We start from the raw sequence: 16,064 nt of genomic DNA, 5'->3' as shown, positions 1-16,064 counted from the left end.
TCTAAATTTAAAGTTCCAATCTAAGGAAGTTATGGACATGCCCACAAACTTCCAGCAATCAAGCAAAATACCAAATCAACCAAGTTCACAAATCAAACATCTAATCAACCAAGTTCACAAGACCAACAAGACTAAATAAGGACACGAACTAACGACATGATAATCTAGATCAAGGCACCTAACACCTATGGAGCGGTGTCAATCATGGTAAAGGAACGGCGCTTCTTCTTGTAGATGGGTGGCTGTCCCAGCTGCGCTCGAAGTTCATCCACTTGTTTCTGAAGACGTCTCTGCGCCCTCTGAGATGCACGCAGTTCTCCTTTGACCTCATCATTCACTCCCTGCATAGCGTGGACATGCTGCACCATTGCCTCCAGAGTTGGGTTATTCTCTGGTGGAGCCAAAACTTACCAAACACCCTCATGATCATTTCGAGGAAGGAACCTAAAACGATCCTCCCTCATGGCCTCGAAACGACGACCATGGTAGTAGATGTAGGCATTCTGTGCTGCATCCTCCATGCCATCCAAAGCATGGGCTCTCCTAGCAGGGGCATTGTGGATAGTCTCCACCTCATGTCCATTAATGATATCATTCCATGCGGTGACCACCAGCTCTACCTTCCAGAAGGTAGCCTCCAGTGGGTGCTTGTACTCGGTGCAGTGGTAGCTGATGGAGGCGTGCAAGTCGGGGAAGTAGTCGTCCAGCACGTGGGTGAGGAGAGTGTGGTAGTAGGCTGTCTCTGGAGCTGGCTTGAAGTAGTACTTGCACTTCTAGCCAATCTCATCGTCCTCCACGGGGGCAGCTGGGGAGGGTGCAGGTGTAGGGGAAGTAGCCGTCAACTCCTCAGGTGTAGCTACCACAGGGTAGACGGGCACGGCGACTGGTGTAGGAGTAGGTGTAGGCGTCGGTGTAGCCATCTCCTCGTCGTCGGAGATGATCACAATCTCCCTCTCTGCCGGTGGGGCATGCGGGGTGAACATGGCACGATAGCCGACGGTGCTGAGTCGAGCAGTCTTCGGATTATGAGATATCTATAGATTTAAAGTGAGATAGAAATTAGAATCAACAATTTTAAATAATAGATTAAGGTATGAAAAGCATAAATGTTTTAATAAAATAACAAGAATAAGTCAATAAGCAAGAAACCAGAGGAGCAAAGATGCTAAAACGACCTTTTTCTAACTAGACTTGCGGCCTACAGTCAACACGGCTCTGATACCAATTTATCACACCCAATTCTAAGGATAAAATTGAATGCATAAAACTCGTGTGTGCCCAGGAATCAATCACACACACAAGCTGACAAATTACAATAGTATCATCATGGTGTCTCATACATCAGAGTTATAGTAAAACTTAGTCTTATACATCACAGCGGAATAGTAAAAAGATAATAAACTCTCGTGGCCATCATCACAGGGAAGGTCAACTGGTTGACCACAAGCCTAATAATCCTCCAGGAAATCCTCATACTCGTTGTCATCTGTTACCCATCCAGGATTTTTATCCAAGTAAAGAAAATAAACAAGTGTAAGTACATTCCGTACTTAGCAAGCTAACATGGGGTTATGAAGCTCAAAAAGGATAGACTCTGGTTTACTGCAGTTAGCACTTTTAATAGGTCAAGCTTTTATTCTCAATTATTATCAAATTATGCTTAAGCTCCCATTTAATTCCCATAAGATCATATATCGGGGTCAAGTTTACCATATTTCATCATAGAACAACTTAATTGATCATCATCAAGTATCCAGTTATTCTGTGAGTTTTTCGGGCCGCTCGTAACCGCGAGCACGGCTGTTATAACAGTTTGTTACCCTCTGCAGGGGTGGTGCACATTCACCGCGAGTCGTGATCCCCATATGCCCAGGTTAATTACTCCCATGTCACTACTAAGGTGAGCGGGCAGGGTATACTATGAAGCCATTTCATAGGTTTCCCTAACAAGTTAGGGCCGCTAGGTTTCCTTGGCAGGCAGATGTAGGGACCTCCCTTTCCTATGGCACAAATCCGTCGCGGCTATACTCATAGGAACAGAGGCAGCCTTATACCCAAAGTGGCAAGCCCCATTTGCGCCAAAAAGGTAACCTCTAACCAGCTAGGAAAGGTCCTATTACTGAGCTAAAGTCAGAGCCATATGACTTTCCCGGTTGCACTGTCAGTCCCAGCTTTTGCCGACAGATAAGTCCTTATGGAGGGCCAGGGAGCAACATGAACAAAGGTCATTTGCACTTTCGCCCTATGGAACAGTTGTTATAATTCATGTTACTCACTTTGTTCATAGTATCATTCATCAACATGTATGTCAAATTCAGTTAGAGCACTAGCAATCTACCCATATGCATTTAACCCATAGGAGACAAGGAACAGGATAACAATCACTAGGATGTCCTTACGGGTATCAAAATTAGACACATGCAAATGAGTAATTGCTTAAAGTGAAATAGGACATCAAGGAAGGCCCATGTTATACTTGCCTTGGTTCACAAACTCGTGCTGGTCCTGCTGGTCGTCGAAGAGTTCTTGGTCTCTAACGTTTTCCTCACCGTCTGAACGCGACCAACACGACAACATACAACATTCCAAAAGCATTCATGCAAAGCAAACATTCCTATCATTAGAACAGTACACCAACAGTATTGAAATCAAGATAAAATGTTTGTAAAACTAATCTACGTTTCGCTACGATCACGTCAACGCGAAGTTCACGAAAAACGGAGCTAAAATACGAAAGTTATGATTAAAACGAGTTTTCCTATAGCCCTATATTTAATTAAATCTAATCATGAAATTAAAAAGTTTCAAACTTGACTAATAGTAGCTCCAACATGTAGCTTATGAAATTACGAAGCTAACGCGATTTGAATGGATCAATTCGGAGTTAAAACGACAATTTTATAAGCGAAACAGTTCGAATGGCATTTCTGTAAATACTGAAAGCGTACTTTTGACTTAAACAGTGAAGTTTACGCTTTCCAAACGGGATTGCGCATTCGGGGAGTTACGCCTTGGACTGCGGGTTCTATTTTCTAAAAACCGAGGGACTCTTTAGCATAATCACCCGCGAAGGGGTATCTTCTAACGTGAGCCGTCGGATTTGAAAAGAACGGCCAGAAATCGATCCGGGGAGAGAGAAGAAGAGATGACCGGCCGGAACAGTGACTCCGGCGAGGCTTAGCCATGGCCGGCGGCAAAGAACACGCCGGCGAGCTCGGTTAGGGGGGCTAGGGTTCGCCAAACGGGAAACCGAGGGCACCCGAGAGCTCGGGGGGAGAAGGGGGTCGCGGCTATGCCGTTTTGGCGGCCGGGAACGGCGGCAATCGCGGTGGCCGCCATGGCCGGCGACCATGGCCCGCGGAGCTTGCGGCCAAGGCGCGGGAAGCCAATAAAACGAGAAAAGAAGAGCATGGGAGGAGAGGGAAGAGTACGACGAGTCTCACCGCGGTGAAAACCGGAGCGGAGGCGGCTCGGTGATGGAGTTTCGCGCGGAGGCGGACGGCAGAGCTCGGAGATTCCGGCAGCGGCGGTTGCGGGTTCCTCGGTGCTTGGCGAGCGAGCAAACGAGAGCGGGGAGGGCAGCCGGGTGCGCGCGGGGGTCCGGCTCCCTTTAAAACGAGGCCGAGGAGCGGGCGACGCTCCCACGTCGCGAGGAGCGGGCGTGGAGCAGTTGCGGCCTCGCGACATGGCCGGGCGGTTCCGAGGGCGCGGGACAGAGGTGGGGGACGCGCTGACGGGCGGGGTCGGGCTGTCAGCGGCTGGGCGCGGGAAACAGGCGCGCGGTGCTGGGCTGGCGGTTGCTTGGCCGAGCTGGGCCAGAGCACGGGCGGTTGCCTAGCGCGGGCGTAGGCGCGGCTGGGCTGCGGCTGCTGGGCTGGCGACGCCGAGGCGCGCGGCTGCTGGGCCGAGAGCGGCGGCTGGGCTGGGGCTGAGCGGATGGCGAGCCGAGCGGGGAAGAGGGAGAGGAGAGTGAGCGGGCCGCGAAAGAACGGGCCTGCAGGCCAAAACCGAGGAAGGGAGGAGATATTCATTTTCCTTTTTATTTTCCAACAAATTTTCCCAAAAGCATTTTCAAATTATTTTTGAACTCATTTGAACACTAATTTAAGAACAATCATCACATGAATAAATAATGCAGCAGCATGTATGCATTCAAAAGTTTCAAATCTTATAATTGATTTTAATTCGCCAAAAAATATTAATTTCCTATAATTGAATGCACACTTAATAACATAATAAATCAAATTTACTTATTTAAAAGAATGAAAAAGTTTGGGTGTTACATATTTTTTTTTATCTATGCTAGTACTATGATAAATTTTTTATTGTTATATATATGGTACCACTTTTTATCTATGCTATATATTCTTTTTTTTTCCCATTTCTTCTCACCTATATTTGTTATCTAGGCAATCACCACGTAGATTTCAGTGTCCGACTTTGTTTTTTTGAGACCGGACCTCCTCTCTCGCCTCCTTTCTCTCCAGCAAAAATACTGACTAATTTGGTTATCAAACCATTATTAGACTTATGTTCGCTTGAATTTATCATCCAGAATCAATGTTATTTTTCAGTCATGGAACAATATTTTTCTTTCACAATAAATCAGCATCAACATCAGCAGCAACCGCAGAAACCATCAGCCGAACGACATTTACTTTGGTGGACTAATTATAAAAAAACTTTTGTAATAATAACAATGTTTGGTTGTAAATATCTTGATTCAAGAACGAAACATTTACTCCAAAATTACGAAAATTGCTTCACAAAGGCACAAAACGAGCTTTAGTTTTGGAGTAGCTGGCTCCCTAGTATGCAATATCATTCATTTAGAGTCTGACAGCATCAGGTCCGTAGTTATTTTTGTTGCCTTGGATTATAATGTGCTTTTATTGTGTTTCATAGTGAATTATTTGAGTGCTTTGCTCTAAAATGTCTATAGCTGACCATCATTTGACTTGCTCTAATAAATTGTGAAATTAATTGATTATTTCGTTGTTGCAGTTATATTTGTAAGATGGCTCCTTGTCAGAGCGAAACTATGTTTTCATGTTCAGTGAAATGCATCTTGGGCTTTTGAACTATTTTCAAGTGATTTTATTCTAAGTTCACTTCATGTCCAATCTTGAACCTATATTTTCACTTTGAATGAACCATTTGCAAAATCGAAGGTCCTAGTCTTCTAGACAATCACTTTGAGAACTCATAGACCGATAAAAATACAAGAAAAGTTTAGAGACCTGTGATGCATTTCACTCCTTTATGTTTCATCCCAAGCTAAAGATGTTGCCATGTACCTTTGGATTCAAGCTGGCCCCATATTTGCAATTGTCTTGCTCTTACTTGGTCCTAATATTAATGTTCATATTATGAACCATAAAAATGTACTGAAATGATACGAACGCACACATATGGTTCGTTTTGCTCCTCCTTTTTGAAATACATATTCATATATTCATCGCTATGAACAATTTGTTGGATAATACCTTTGACCAATTATTATGAATTTTTTTAATATATATATATGTATATATATAATCTTTAATGCATTCTAAAGTAGCAACATAAGTTTAATTTGCGGCTTATATATACAAAATGTGTTGGGAGTCTTTGTTCACGGACTAGCGCTGTAGTTGCTGAAATTTGTAGTTGCGGAACACACAGAAGCTAATTTTTTTAGTTATATTTATATATCATCAACTGTACTATTTTGAATATTTTGTTTTTTAGGAAAATTTTGAATATTTTGTAGATCTCTGAACCTGTGAGACGCCATGATCGAGCATTGGTTGTGAATTAAGGCCCAGAGAGAGCCCACGCGACTTTTCCAAGTGGCCAAGTTGATACCCGGGCCCGATGGGCCGGCCCACCTCGCCGCTAGTTCCTTCCTTTCGTTCTCCCCTCCCAGGCCCCGGCAGCCTCCTCTCCTCTCCTCGCTTGTCCCCACCAGCCGCCATGGACGCCGGCGACGACGAGCCCCCCGTTCTCCTCGACCGCACCGCCCGCGCCACCCGAGGCAAGAGGTCAGGCTCCCTCCCCGGCCCCGATGCTTATTTCCCCCCCGGAGGCTGGCTCCTGATAGAGATCGAAATCGTTCCTCTTTTTCAGGATAACCAAGCTCCTCGAGGACGAGGTCGACCAGGACGAGGCTTTCTGGAACCAAGAGGCCCTCAAGGATGTAGGTCGCAGACGGTCCCCACTCGTTCTTTTCTTTCCCTTCTCTTCGCAGCACTGGATTGGTGCCGCCGCCGCAGCTACTGGGGGATTAGCTTAGGGTTTCTCATTTCTGACTTGTGCAGTTTTGCGAGTTCCTTCTACCATGTACATACATACCGTTGTAGCGTGCTGCACTTGTCGTTCCTGATGTGTTGCCATTTCCTCGCAGGAGGAGAACGATGACAACTACGTGGAAGAGCAGGATGCTGGTGACGAATTCGACAGTGATTTTGGTGAAGATGTGAGTTCCCTTCATTGTCACCCTCCTCCTCTCCTGTTGGCATATTCTATTTATGTTCCTGGCTGTCATTTGTGTACACAGCTCTTCCCTTTCTTTCTAGTTTAGCATCTCACTGAGTGTTCGAGTGCCTTATGTATGCCCATCTAACATCTCTGTATCTGCATAGGAATCTGAACCTGATGATGAGCCGGAGAAGGAAGAACGTGAGAGGTACACATGTTTCTTGCTGATAACCATGTTGGTAGATTTCATCATGTAAACTTGTTACCAATTCCCCTCCCATCTCAACTGCCAATCAGATTACCTATCAAGAAACGGCTAATGTTTCCTGGCAAGACGCTGAGGAAGACCAATGTCAAGAAGAAGAAGGTGACCCCAAAACTAGAAGATGACGCAAAAGCTGACAAGTCTGCTGATAAGCCGAGTTCGTCCACACAAGCAGATGTTCCTGATGAACTGGAGGCTGAGAAGACCATCCGGAAATCAACCAGAACATCGGTCATCGTGAGACAAGCCGAAAGAGAAGCGATACGTGCTGAAAAAGAAGCAACGGCCAAGGTATGTACCTGTTTGCAAGCTCTCCACCGCTGGTATCAAATGTTGTAATTCCATTGAGCATTTGATATACTTGTGTGGGACAAAATCTTATGCTACTTGGATTAGTTTGTTGCTGTGGCATTCTTTGTAATTTGTGTTGGCTTATTTTTTACTCTCTGCTGTACCTTGCCAGCCAATTAAGAGGAAAAAGGAGGGAGAAGAAAAGCGGATGACGCAAGAGGAGATGCTTTTGGAAGCAGCTGAAACAGGTTTAGACTACGTTTCCCTTTTACCTTATCCAGAAGTACATGGATGGAGTTTGCCAGCATCGGTTGTGTTGTGCCTTTTACATTTTATTCTTTTATTGTCTATGTTTCCAGAGATCATGAACATGAGAAATCTAGAACGTGTACTGGCAAGAGAGGAGGAAGTGAAGAAAAAAGCTGCTGTTCATAAGGACACTTATGAGGGTCCTACAGTGCGTTTTTTCTCAAAAGATGGTAACTTCTTTACTGGATTATCATCACTCACTTGTTTGCATATGAATTCTGAATTTAGAAAATTAGGAGTTCCTTACTTGATTATCAGTATTGTGCTCAATTAGGGGAATCACGTCTGGAATTCATAAATGGGGCAACATTTGGGTCTGAACTTTGTACAACATCACCCCCTTGTAAGTCCCCACAGTTTTGTCCGTACTATATTATTTTCTTTGTTGCTAGCAGTTCCTTTAAAATGTATGTGTTCTTAGCAGTTTTGATTCAAATTTCTGTACAAGCCTTGGTCTTTCCGTAATACTTCTGTTTATCACAGATCCAGAGAAACCTGTTTGTGTCGTGACAGGACTTCCAGCCAAGTATGTTTGACCCCTGTTTATGGTATCCCTTCTTTGATCCTTGAATTCCGCACGAGCCCACCCCCCCCCATGCTTTATTGTCTCTCTCTCTATATATATATATATTTCATTTCAGTACAAGTAATAAATTAGACAGACATGCATCCTTTAATGTTTTTGTAGCTGCATTATCTTTGAGTATGGTTTTATATGTTCTGGATCACTCAGATCCTACCACTACCAGTGCGTGTATGATCTGAAAACCTTGAGACATTTGTATTAGATATTTTCCCGCTAACCATGCAAACAAGTTCAAGTGAGCTACCTGGCTGTAGTAGGGTGCTCTTCATTTAGAATTTTGAAATGCTATGGCAGAAGTAAACTTGAGGCAGGACTACATATGCCTACATAACCAATTTAAGTATTATAAGCAGTTTACACTAGACTCTTGAGGACATTTATGCTTATCTGAGGCTTACTTCCTGTAGATACCGTGATCCGAAGACAGGGCTGCCTTATGCAACTATGGAAGCATTTAAAAAAATCCAGGAGAGGTACAGGTTCTTTCTTCTCTTAGATTCCTACTTTGCTCTGGCAGCTAGTTGTTAACCACTTGCCTGCTATGTTTCTGAAGCAAAATACTGCTTACTATCTGAATGTGCAATCGAAATATGCTAACATCTCTTCAACTGATCCATGCATTCAGTTTCCTGAAAGAGGAGGCTGATAGAAAAAGGCCGAACATGTCGAATATGGGAGAGCTTTTTGAATCAATAACTGGTGAACATTTGATGCCTAAGAAGAGAAGGGTTCAGATAAGGTCTCCGAACATATCAGGAGGCTCGAGGCACGGAGGGCGCTTCTGGCGTATACCTGCTCTTGATATGGTGGATGAGGACTAACGAGACAGATCCTGTGACTTCAGATGAGTCTGATAGAAAGAGGCCCAATATGTCGAATATGGAAGAGCTTTCTAAATCAATAGCCGGTGGACATTCGACGCCTATGAAGAGGAAGAGAACGAGAACGAGAACGGATGGGATGCTGTATTAGCGTTAGATCTGGATATACTATGCTTGCAGTTATGTTGATGTATTTTTGTCAGTTGATAAATTTTCAGAACAATGACCTATTATGAACTTGCTGATCTGGGCTACACCTGGTAACCTATGTGCTGTTGCAATTGTGTATCAACTTATTCGAGCAACATGAATTACTGTTGGGTAGCTCTTGACATCCAAAGTTTTAAATTGTCCGGCAACAGGCAAAACTGTAGAAGAAGCAATGCTGCTGTTGACATGTGTAAGCAGAAAGTTGGGGCATTGAAACCATGAATTTTGCTTTCCTATTGAGCTTGTATTTGGCATTTTGGCTCACTACAGTACTACTTGCATTTGATTGTTTTTATGTGATGTTTCTAGAGTGTATGGTTGATTGGTGGTTGCTGAATGATGCCGCAGCTGTCTATTGCTGAATGTTGCTAGTTTGCTACTCTTTGATCGACTTCTAGCTCGCAGTGGTCCTCGTTGTTGGCCTGAAGTAGAAGCATGTATTTGTACATTTTTTTCATCAGCGTATTATTTCACCACAATCTGTTTTTATAAATCGTTTCTTCTTCTTGTGCTAAGTTTCTTTCCATCACACATTAACATTTTTAATAGGAACTCTATTCAAGGTTAAGAGCAAAGTACATGCAGGAGTTGAAACTAAGTTCCTTCCAATTATCAACATTTTCTAATAGAAACTTTATTCACGTTTAAGAGCAAAGTACATGAAGAGTTGAAACGGCTCAGTGCATAATAGAGTTCTAGAATGCATGCCCCAAACCCTAGCCAAGCGTGGCCCTCCCTCGGCTACGTGCCCCCAAAGTCCCAATTTGGTTTGGTTTTGACCCGTAACAATCGCTAGGGCCAAAAGGGTGTGAACTTTTTATCTAAAACCTAAAAAATCTTAGACCCACTTTGATAGGTGGGTAAAAAAATTACTAAGATGTTTTGAATTTTTTTAGATGCATTACTTTTACTATGCATCTCGAAAAAGACAAAACATCTGATAATTTAAAATGGAGGAAGTAACTTCAAAATTTTCAACGCAACATGATAGACATAGGCAAAAAAAAAAAAAAAACTCAATATTAGATTCAGATTGAGTTCAAACCTAAACAAATATTGAGGTTTTATGGTCCATTGACATTTGTGTATTCAGGTCTAAATCCCCCTGAAATACAGAAACTATTTATGTTTTTTTTTGTTTTTATTATGTAAAAATAAACCATCTTAAGCCCGTTTGATACGCATGCCTAGTTACTACTAGTTAGCGCTAAAAATTAGCTAAAATTAGCTTGAATTGACTTTGACTAGCTAGTTGATTATTAACTATTAGTTGAAGAATTAGCTAAAAAATTAGTCTATATGTTAGCTCTCCTATTTATATGCACTAGGGCTAATTTTTGGATAATTTTAAGGCAGCAGCCAATTAGCCCTTGTTAATTCCGTAACCTGCCATTTAGCTTTCGTTCTCCGGTTCGCCGCTGGCGCGCACTCTCTCTCTCTCTCTCCCGTGCGGCCGCCGACTGGGCCAACGCCCTACGCATCCCCATCTTCGGGACCTTTGGCGGCGAGCGGCGACGAGCACCGACCAGGTACGCCCGCTCCTTTCCGTTCCTGCTGTGCGAAACGGAGCACCCAGACCCAAGCTATCTGTTTTCCGATCTGATCTGATCCAATTACAAGTGCAGTATACATGTATTACGCTTGTTAGGTTCTTAACTCCAGCGCCATTAGTTATTAGGTCAATAGAAATGCCAAATATTAAAGAATGGAGGTAGTAATCACTAAAAGCTTGCTATTTTCACACAATTTATGGACCCAGCCTGATAAAAGCAAAGGTGCCTGGCCAGCTGTTAATAAACCACTTTGTGCACCATGCCAACTTCGATTTCACTATTCAATCATCAGAGTATATTTTGGTTCTTGTGTTTTACTTTGTATCTGATTAGTGTTTTCAATGCAGCATACACATTTAGGTAGCAGCTGCTTTGTGTGGATACTGGATGTGGAATGAGACCTGAATGGTTTGAATAATAAAAACACAGTTAGGAGTCTGCCACTGATTGCTTTGCAATTACAGTGGAGCAAATTCATTTATGCTTGATGCATTGAAGTTTCAAGAAGTTTTGGAAAAGAAAAATATTTACTTTGCTATGTTTCATGTCCTTATAAGCAGGGTGGCTACTTGGACTAGTGTTGTCACAACCTGTAACAGGGTACTCATGAAAGAACCCCAAATTTGACAGAATGTTATTTTGATGTAAGAGTCAAGAAAGAATGCTAACCACTCAGGTTAGCATAATGGCTGTTTGGAATCTTACATAGTTAACTGCTTTAAATTGACAAAGAACTATTTATTTTTTATGTTTTACTTGTTCTAGCTGGTTGGTCTTTGCTTAATTGAAGATTTATTCACTATATTTTATTTATTCTAAAACTGCCTGATTAGTAGTTTTTTGTCTGTTTCTATCGAACTAAAACCATGCTATACGATCCAAGGTAAAAAGGAACATGTTAACTAGATTATTTCTGGATAATTTTGTGTTCTTTTGGTCCTTGCTCGCTCACTAAAAAATGGTAATTTTGACATCTAATTCTGTGCATTTTATATTTGACTGGAATTCGCAAATATTGATTGGAACAACATATTAGGAAACAGAATCAGAGTTGTTTCAAAGGCAAGTGCAGTGGAGGAGGTCTTGAATTGTTCTGTTTTTCATCATCACTTTGAAAGTGTTCAACTAAATGAATTGCTAAGAAAATAATACACTAGCATATGAAAGCAAAGATGTGTAAGAACCTTATTCCATGTACAAGTAGTATGGCTCCTTCTACTACCTATTTTCTCCATTATCTCAATTCACCGATTTTTTCGTGGCCCTAGTTTGTCTTAATGATGGTAATCATGTTATGCATTGCAGGTTTAGTTATGATTAATAAACATAATGTATTAATGTACTGAGGAGCCATGCAATCTAGTGACAAGCAAGTAGCATTACCGGCGAAGAAAACAGCAACAACTGAGTCGCCAAAGAAAGGTGAAACAATGTAAATATGTCTCAAGGAACTTCTTTTCTGCCAAAAGATAAAGGACCTACCGCAGAACCTGGAAAGGCTATTGGCGTCAAACGGCTGCAGACCGATACTTCCTCAGGTCCTGTGTATCATAATGTTTATGTACAAAGGAGAGTAGAATCTGAGCATAGTAAAGTGAACCCTTCTCAGGAGTTGAAAGGTAATGGAAGAGACAAAGCAAAAGAGTTGGAGGCACGCCAAGGTGTTCAACATGAGGAGGCCAATAAGCCCCAAGTGGCATCTCCTGTTGAATCTGTAGAACAAGTATAATCTCCTGAAAAAACAAATGCAGAACTTGTGCCAGAGAAAACTGAGCCACCAGTTGCTTCTAGCACTGGCATTCAAGAGGAGGTGAAACGGTCAAGCATAGAATACTGGAATGAGAGATTTAATAGGTTACAGACATATTTGGAGAACTGTGATCATTCAACCCAGGAGGGTTATTTGCGAAGTAAGAAGTTTGTTGACACCACTATAATAATTGTAGTTTTTTTCCTGCTCATAGAATGCTGATTCCCTCAATAATTTCAGAGCTTAGGTCCCTTTCGGCTCCTGGGCGAAACATGCATGCAATTGAGCTGGAGAAAAGGGCAATACATCTCTTAGTGGAGGAAGGTGATATATGACTGTCGTTCTTGCTTCCTTAACATATTGAAGGTTGTGTTTGCTTCAATTTGGACTGTCTTGTCTTGCAGAATATGTATGCTCTGGCATCTCATAGCTTTCCCCTGTACTAAAACCCTTGTCCTGTATGTGGTGCCTCATTCTCCCCATTGTATATACTTCATCCATTGAAATAAATACATTCTTTACACTACGCTGCCTAGCCTCCCTCCAATTACCATTTTCCGTTGCGTGTACCTTGAGCTAATCCAGAGTTTAAGCACAAAGGGTTGCATTGTTGCAAACTTCCGATCCCATATGTATCCAAGATTGAATAATGCCTTGTATCCTGTCTAAGCCATTTGAGCATCTCATGAGGGATTCACTGTCTGTGTAGCACCTTGCAAGTTGCAGCCACAAAAGGTACTTGTATTTATAGACATCCATGCACCTAAATAAATGAATAACATCCATGTTTACACTTCATCCGTCACCTAAATAAATAAAAAAATAACCGTTGTGACTTTGTTTTGTTATTTGTGTGAATTAGTGAATATACTGACAATTTACTTTAGCACAACCTAGTTCAAGTTTTCATTTTCATAACGGTATGCAATTTTGTAGGGAAAGAGCTGCAGCGGATGAAGGCTTTGAATGTTCTGGGGAAGGTTACCCCAAATGCTTCATCGAAGCTGGCACCTTTGCAGCGATAGTCTCTGTACTGAGATGACCCTATAACATCAATCAAGAGAGCTGTAATGCTCAAGTACATTGCAGAAAGACATGTTCCGCTTGTGTAGCTCCAGTTTCTCCAGGAGCCTCCTTTGCGAGCGTTGCAATGCTTTCTTTTGATGTAATTAGCCGTACAGATATATGATGAGGACATCCCTTCCATTGATACAACCACACCTGCTGCACAACAAGGTCCGATGACAAGAGCTCCAGCACGACAACTTAATTATCAGGTAAAGTCGTTCCTCGCTGTTCATACAAACTCGTCTCAGAATTGGATTCTACTAAATCATGGTGATGATTGTCTTATTCTTAGGAATGTTGGTCAAGACTCCATTGCCTCATGTTTAGACCCCATGATGAGGATGGAGCAGCCGAACAAGTGGGAATCATCATTAATGGGGCGCACAGCTCATCTCGAGACAGCAGGGGACACTCCATCAAAAGTACCATAACTCCTTGATACGAGATCCAATGAAGCTGGTTTTTGACTTGTTGGAAAGAGCGCGTCGTCCTCTTTCACATGGGTCCAACCCCACTATCAGAATCTACCGAAGCTGTGTGCAGCAAGCCAAAGGACGCAGAGACCTACAGCTTGGGCCTGGGCCTTGTACTAACTACAACCCTTTGAGGGACGCCCAGATTAGGGTTTCCCACTCCCCCTTGTGCTCTCCTCCTTATAAATAGAGCCAGCAGCCATCAGAATGAGGGTGGGTTTTGTTTAGATGCAAGATAGCTGCTGCTTCTTCCTTGTAAACGCGTGTGTCGGCTAGACCACCCGATTTGCTTGTTTCAAGACCCCAACTTGTGATTCAGATTCAGCCTTTGGCTTAAATCCGTGAGTTATTTGCTTGTTCATCTTGTTCTTGCTTGTTCTCGGTTGCTTGCAGGTTCTTGGTGTTCTTGGCACGGCAAGAACATCACAATCGGAGCCGGTGTACCTGTTGCTAAGGCGCAGCAACCTTGTGGTCGTTGTAGTCGGACAGTCAACGTCGAATCCACCCCAAATCGAGTTTATTCACACTCACAAAAAGATTAGGAACAACCCCTAGTCCCATCATGTGGTAATCAGAGCAAGGTTCTTTGGTGAGTGATTTACCGTTCATTACTTTACCTATGGTCTAGAAATATAAAAATAGGATAGAACTGAAATTTCAAATACAAGTTTGAGCCTTGCTGATCTGCTTAGTTCTTTGCTTGTTGAGTTTGTGCTTTACATCGTGGTGTCAAGTGCTGGTTCTTAGGTTCTAATCCTTTAGAGTTTTGAGTTCTTGTCACGTTTTAGTCACCACACAATCCGCTGTTGCCTTCCCCCCCCACTTCAGCCGCTGCTCTCTCCACCTTTTCGCTGAAACCCTCACCACCATCACCTTTAGCCGCGCCTACACAAACACTACCTTATGCACCTGTCCTTTTGGTGCAAATCTGAGTACACTCAGTTCTGAAAATAAGAGAGTTCAAATTGCATATTTGTACTACTTGTTGCAATCCTTATCCCTAGTAAAAGAAAGTCTATGCTACTTGCTGCATTCTTGTTATAATCATATTGCAAAAGTTCAGTTTGTGCGCTACTTGTCGAAAAGAAAAGAAAAGAAAAGAAAAGAAAATAGAAAAGAAAAAGAAAGGAAAAGGAGGAAAGAAAGAAAGAAAGAAAAAAAGAAGGGTTAAGTTGATGCTATTTACTCTCATCATTTCCATTGTTTGCTACTGTCCGGTGACAATATTTGTGTCTAGGCTCGCGTCTCTAGCACGGGTTAGCCTAGGACTAGCACGATACTATCTTTGAACACTTATTCAACTTGCATTGACTAATGTGGTTCCAGTTGTACCTTGATTTTTTTAAGCCACCTACAGCTCCACAAATTATCTACAACGTCACAGGGTTCTACTTGCTACTACTTGTGTTGTTCTTGTCGTCGCCAACACCATCTGCATAGTAAGGTAAGGACATGTAAGAACTCGGTTGCACATGCTGAGAGAATGAAAATTGTTGCCACCTAATTCAGTTAGTTGGTAGGACATATTTTCTTGTGATTCCCTTGCTACATACTAACCATGGCAGGAGAAGGTGAAAGGACCCCTCCACAATCACCTCGATCAAAAGCCTTGCTGCAACACTTTGAACGCAAAGTGAGGCTCCATGCTGAACACCTTGATGAGGATGTTCGTGTCACCAATGAGCACCTTGGTCAATTGGAGATGGCTCAGATTGAGACCAACACCAAGTTGGCTTCCTTGGAAGGCACTCTTGGTTCTGTTAATACATCTCTTGTAGGTGTCTTGGAGCGATTAGAGAGGATGGAACAGAATCGCTGTGATGGTTTCGAACGACGCAATCACAACAACAACAACACCATGGGCAGTGCTGCTGGTCATGATGAAGAAGAATATGCAGCGGACACTGAGCTTGATGAGGAGCTGAATGGTCATCAACGCATCGAACAACATCGCCGCCACCATGAGACAGGTCCTCGCCGACCACGGCAAGAGGTACGTGCCGATGACTCATTTGGCAAGATTAAATTCACCATACCTGCTTTTGATGGGAGGTATAATCCTGATATGTACCTTAGTTGGGAATTAGCTGTTGATCAGAAATTTACTTGCCATGATTTCCCTAAGGACAAACGTGTTAGGGCTGCAACTAGTGAGTTTACTGACTTTGCCTCTGATTGGTGGTCTGAATACCATCGTAAGAACCCAAATAACACACCAACTTGGGATGCTTTAAAACGGGTCATGCGGGCCAGATTTGTTCCTTCTTATTATGCCCGTG

General features: G+C 42.8%; 1 protein-coding gene and 1 pseudogene across 1 annotated transcript; both read left to right on the top strand.

Moving 5' to 3' along the window:
* The first annotated feature begins 5,875 nt into the window (after window positions 1–5,875).
* Window positions 5,876–9,179, top strand: LOC136472378 (SWR1 complex subunit 2-like). Its single transcript, XM_066470085.1, has 11 exons — window positions 5,876–6,023; window positions 6,109–6,178; window positions 6,386–6,457; window positions 6,624–6,667; window positions 6,757–7,015; window positions 7,188–7,263; window positions 7,375–7,494; window positions 7,599–7,667; window positions 7,808–7,850; window positions 8,318–8,383; window positions 8,536–9,179. Exons 1-11 carry the CDS (start codon window positions 5,956–5,958, stop codon window positions 8,729–8,731), a joined length of 1,083 nt encoding a protein of 360 aa, XP_066326182.1. The 5' UTR covers window positions 5,876–5,955; the 3' UTR covers window positions 8,732–9,179.
* A 1,126-nt stretch (window positions 9,180–10,305) lies between these two features.
* On the top strand, window positions 10,306–14,143 carry LOC136472376 (uncharacterized; annotated as a pseudogene).
* Window positions 14,144–16,064: the final 1,921 nt, after the last annotated feature.

The sequence above is a fragment of the Miscanthus floridulus genome, chromosome 8 (genome assembly GCF_019320115.1).
Source record: "Miscanthus floridulus cultivar M001 chromosome 8, ASM1932011v1, whole genome shotgun sequence".
NCBI classification, from domain to species: domain Eukaryota; kingdom Viridiplantae; phylum Streptophyta; class Magnoliopsida; order Poales; family Poaceae; genus Miscanthus; species Miscanthus floridulus.
Note: the sequence above shows the minus strand (reverse complement) of the source record. Positions and strands in the feature narration are given on the sequence as shown.

Excerpts from the sequence above, each read along its gene's own strand:
- LOC136472378 (XM_066470085.1), top strand. The coding sequence starts at position 5,956 with ATGGACGCCGGCGACGACGAGCCCCCCGTTCTCCTCGACCGCACCGCC. Across the intron at positions 7,264-7,374 it reads TTTGGAAGCAGCTGAAACAG|AGATCATGAACATGAGAAAT; the intron begins GTTTAGACTACG and ends CTATGTTTCCAG. Across the intron at positions 7,495-7,598 it reads GCGTTTTTTCTCAAAAGATG|GGGAATCACGTCTGGAATTC; the intron begins GTAACTTCTTTA and ends GTGCTCAATTAG.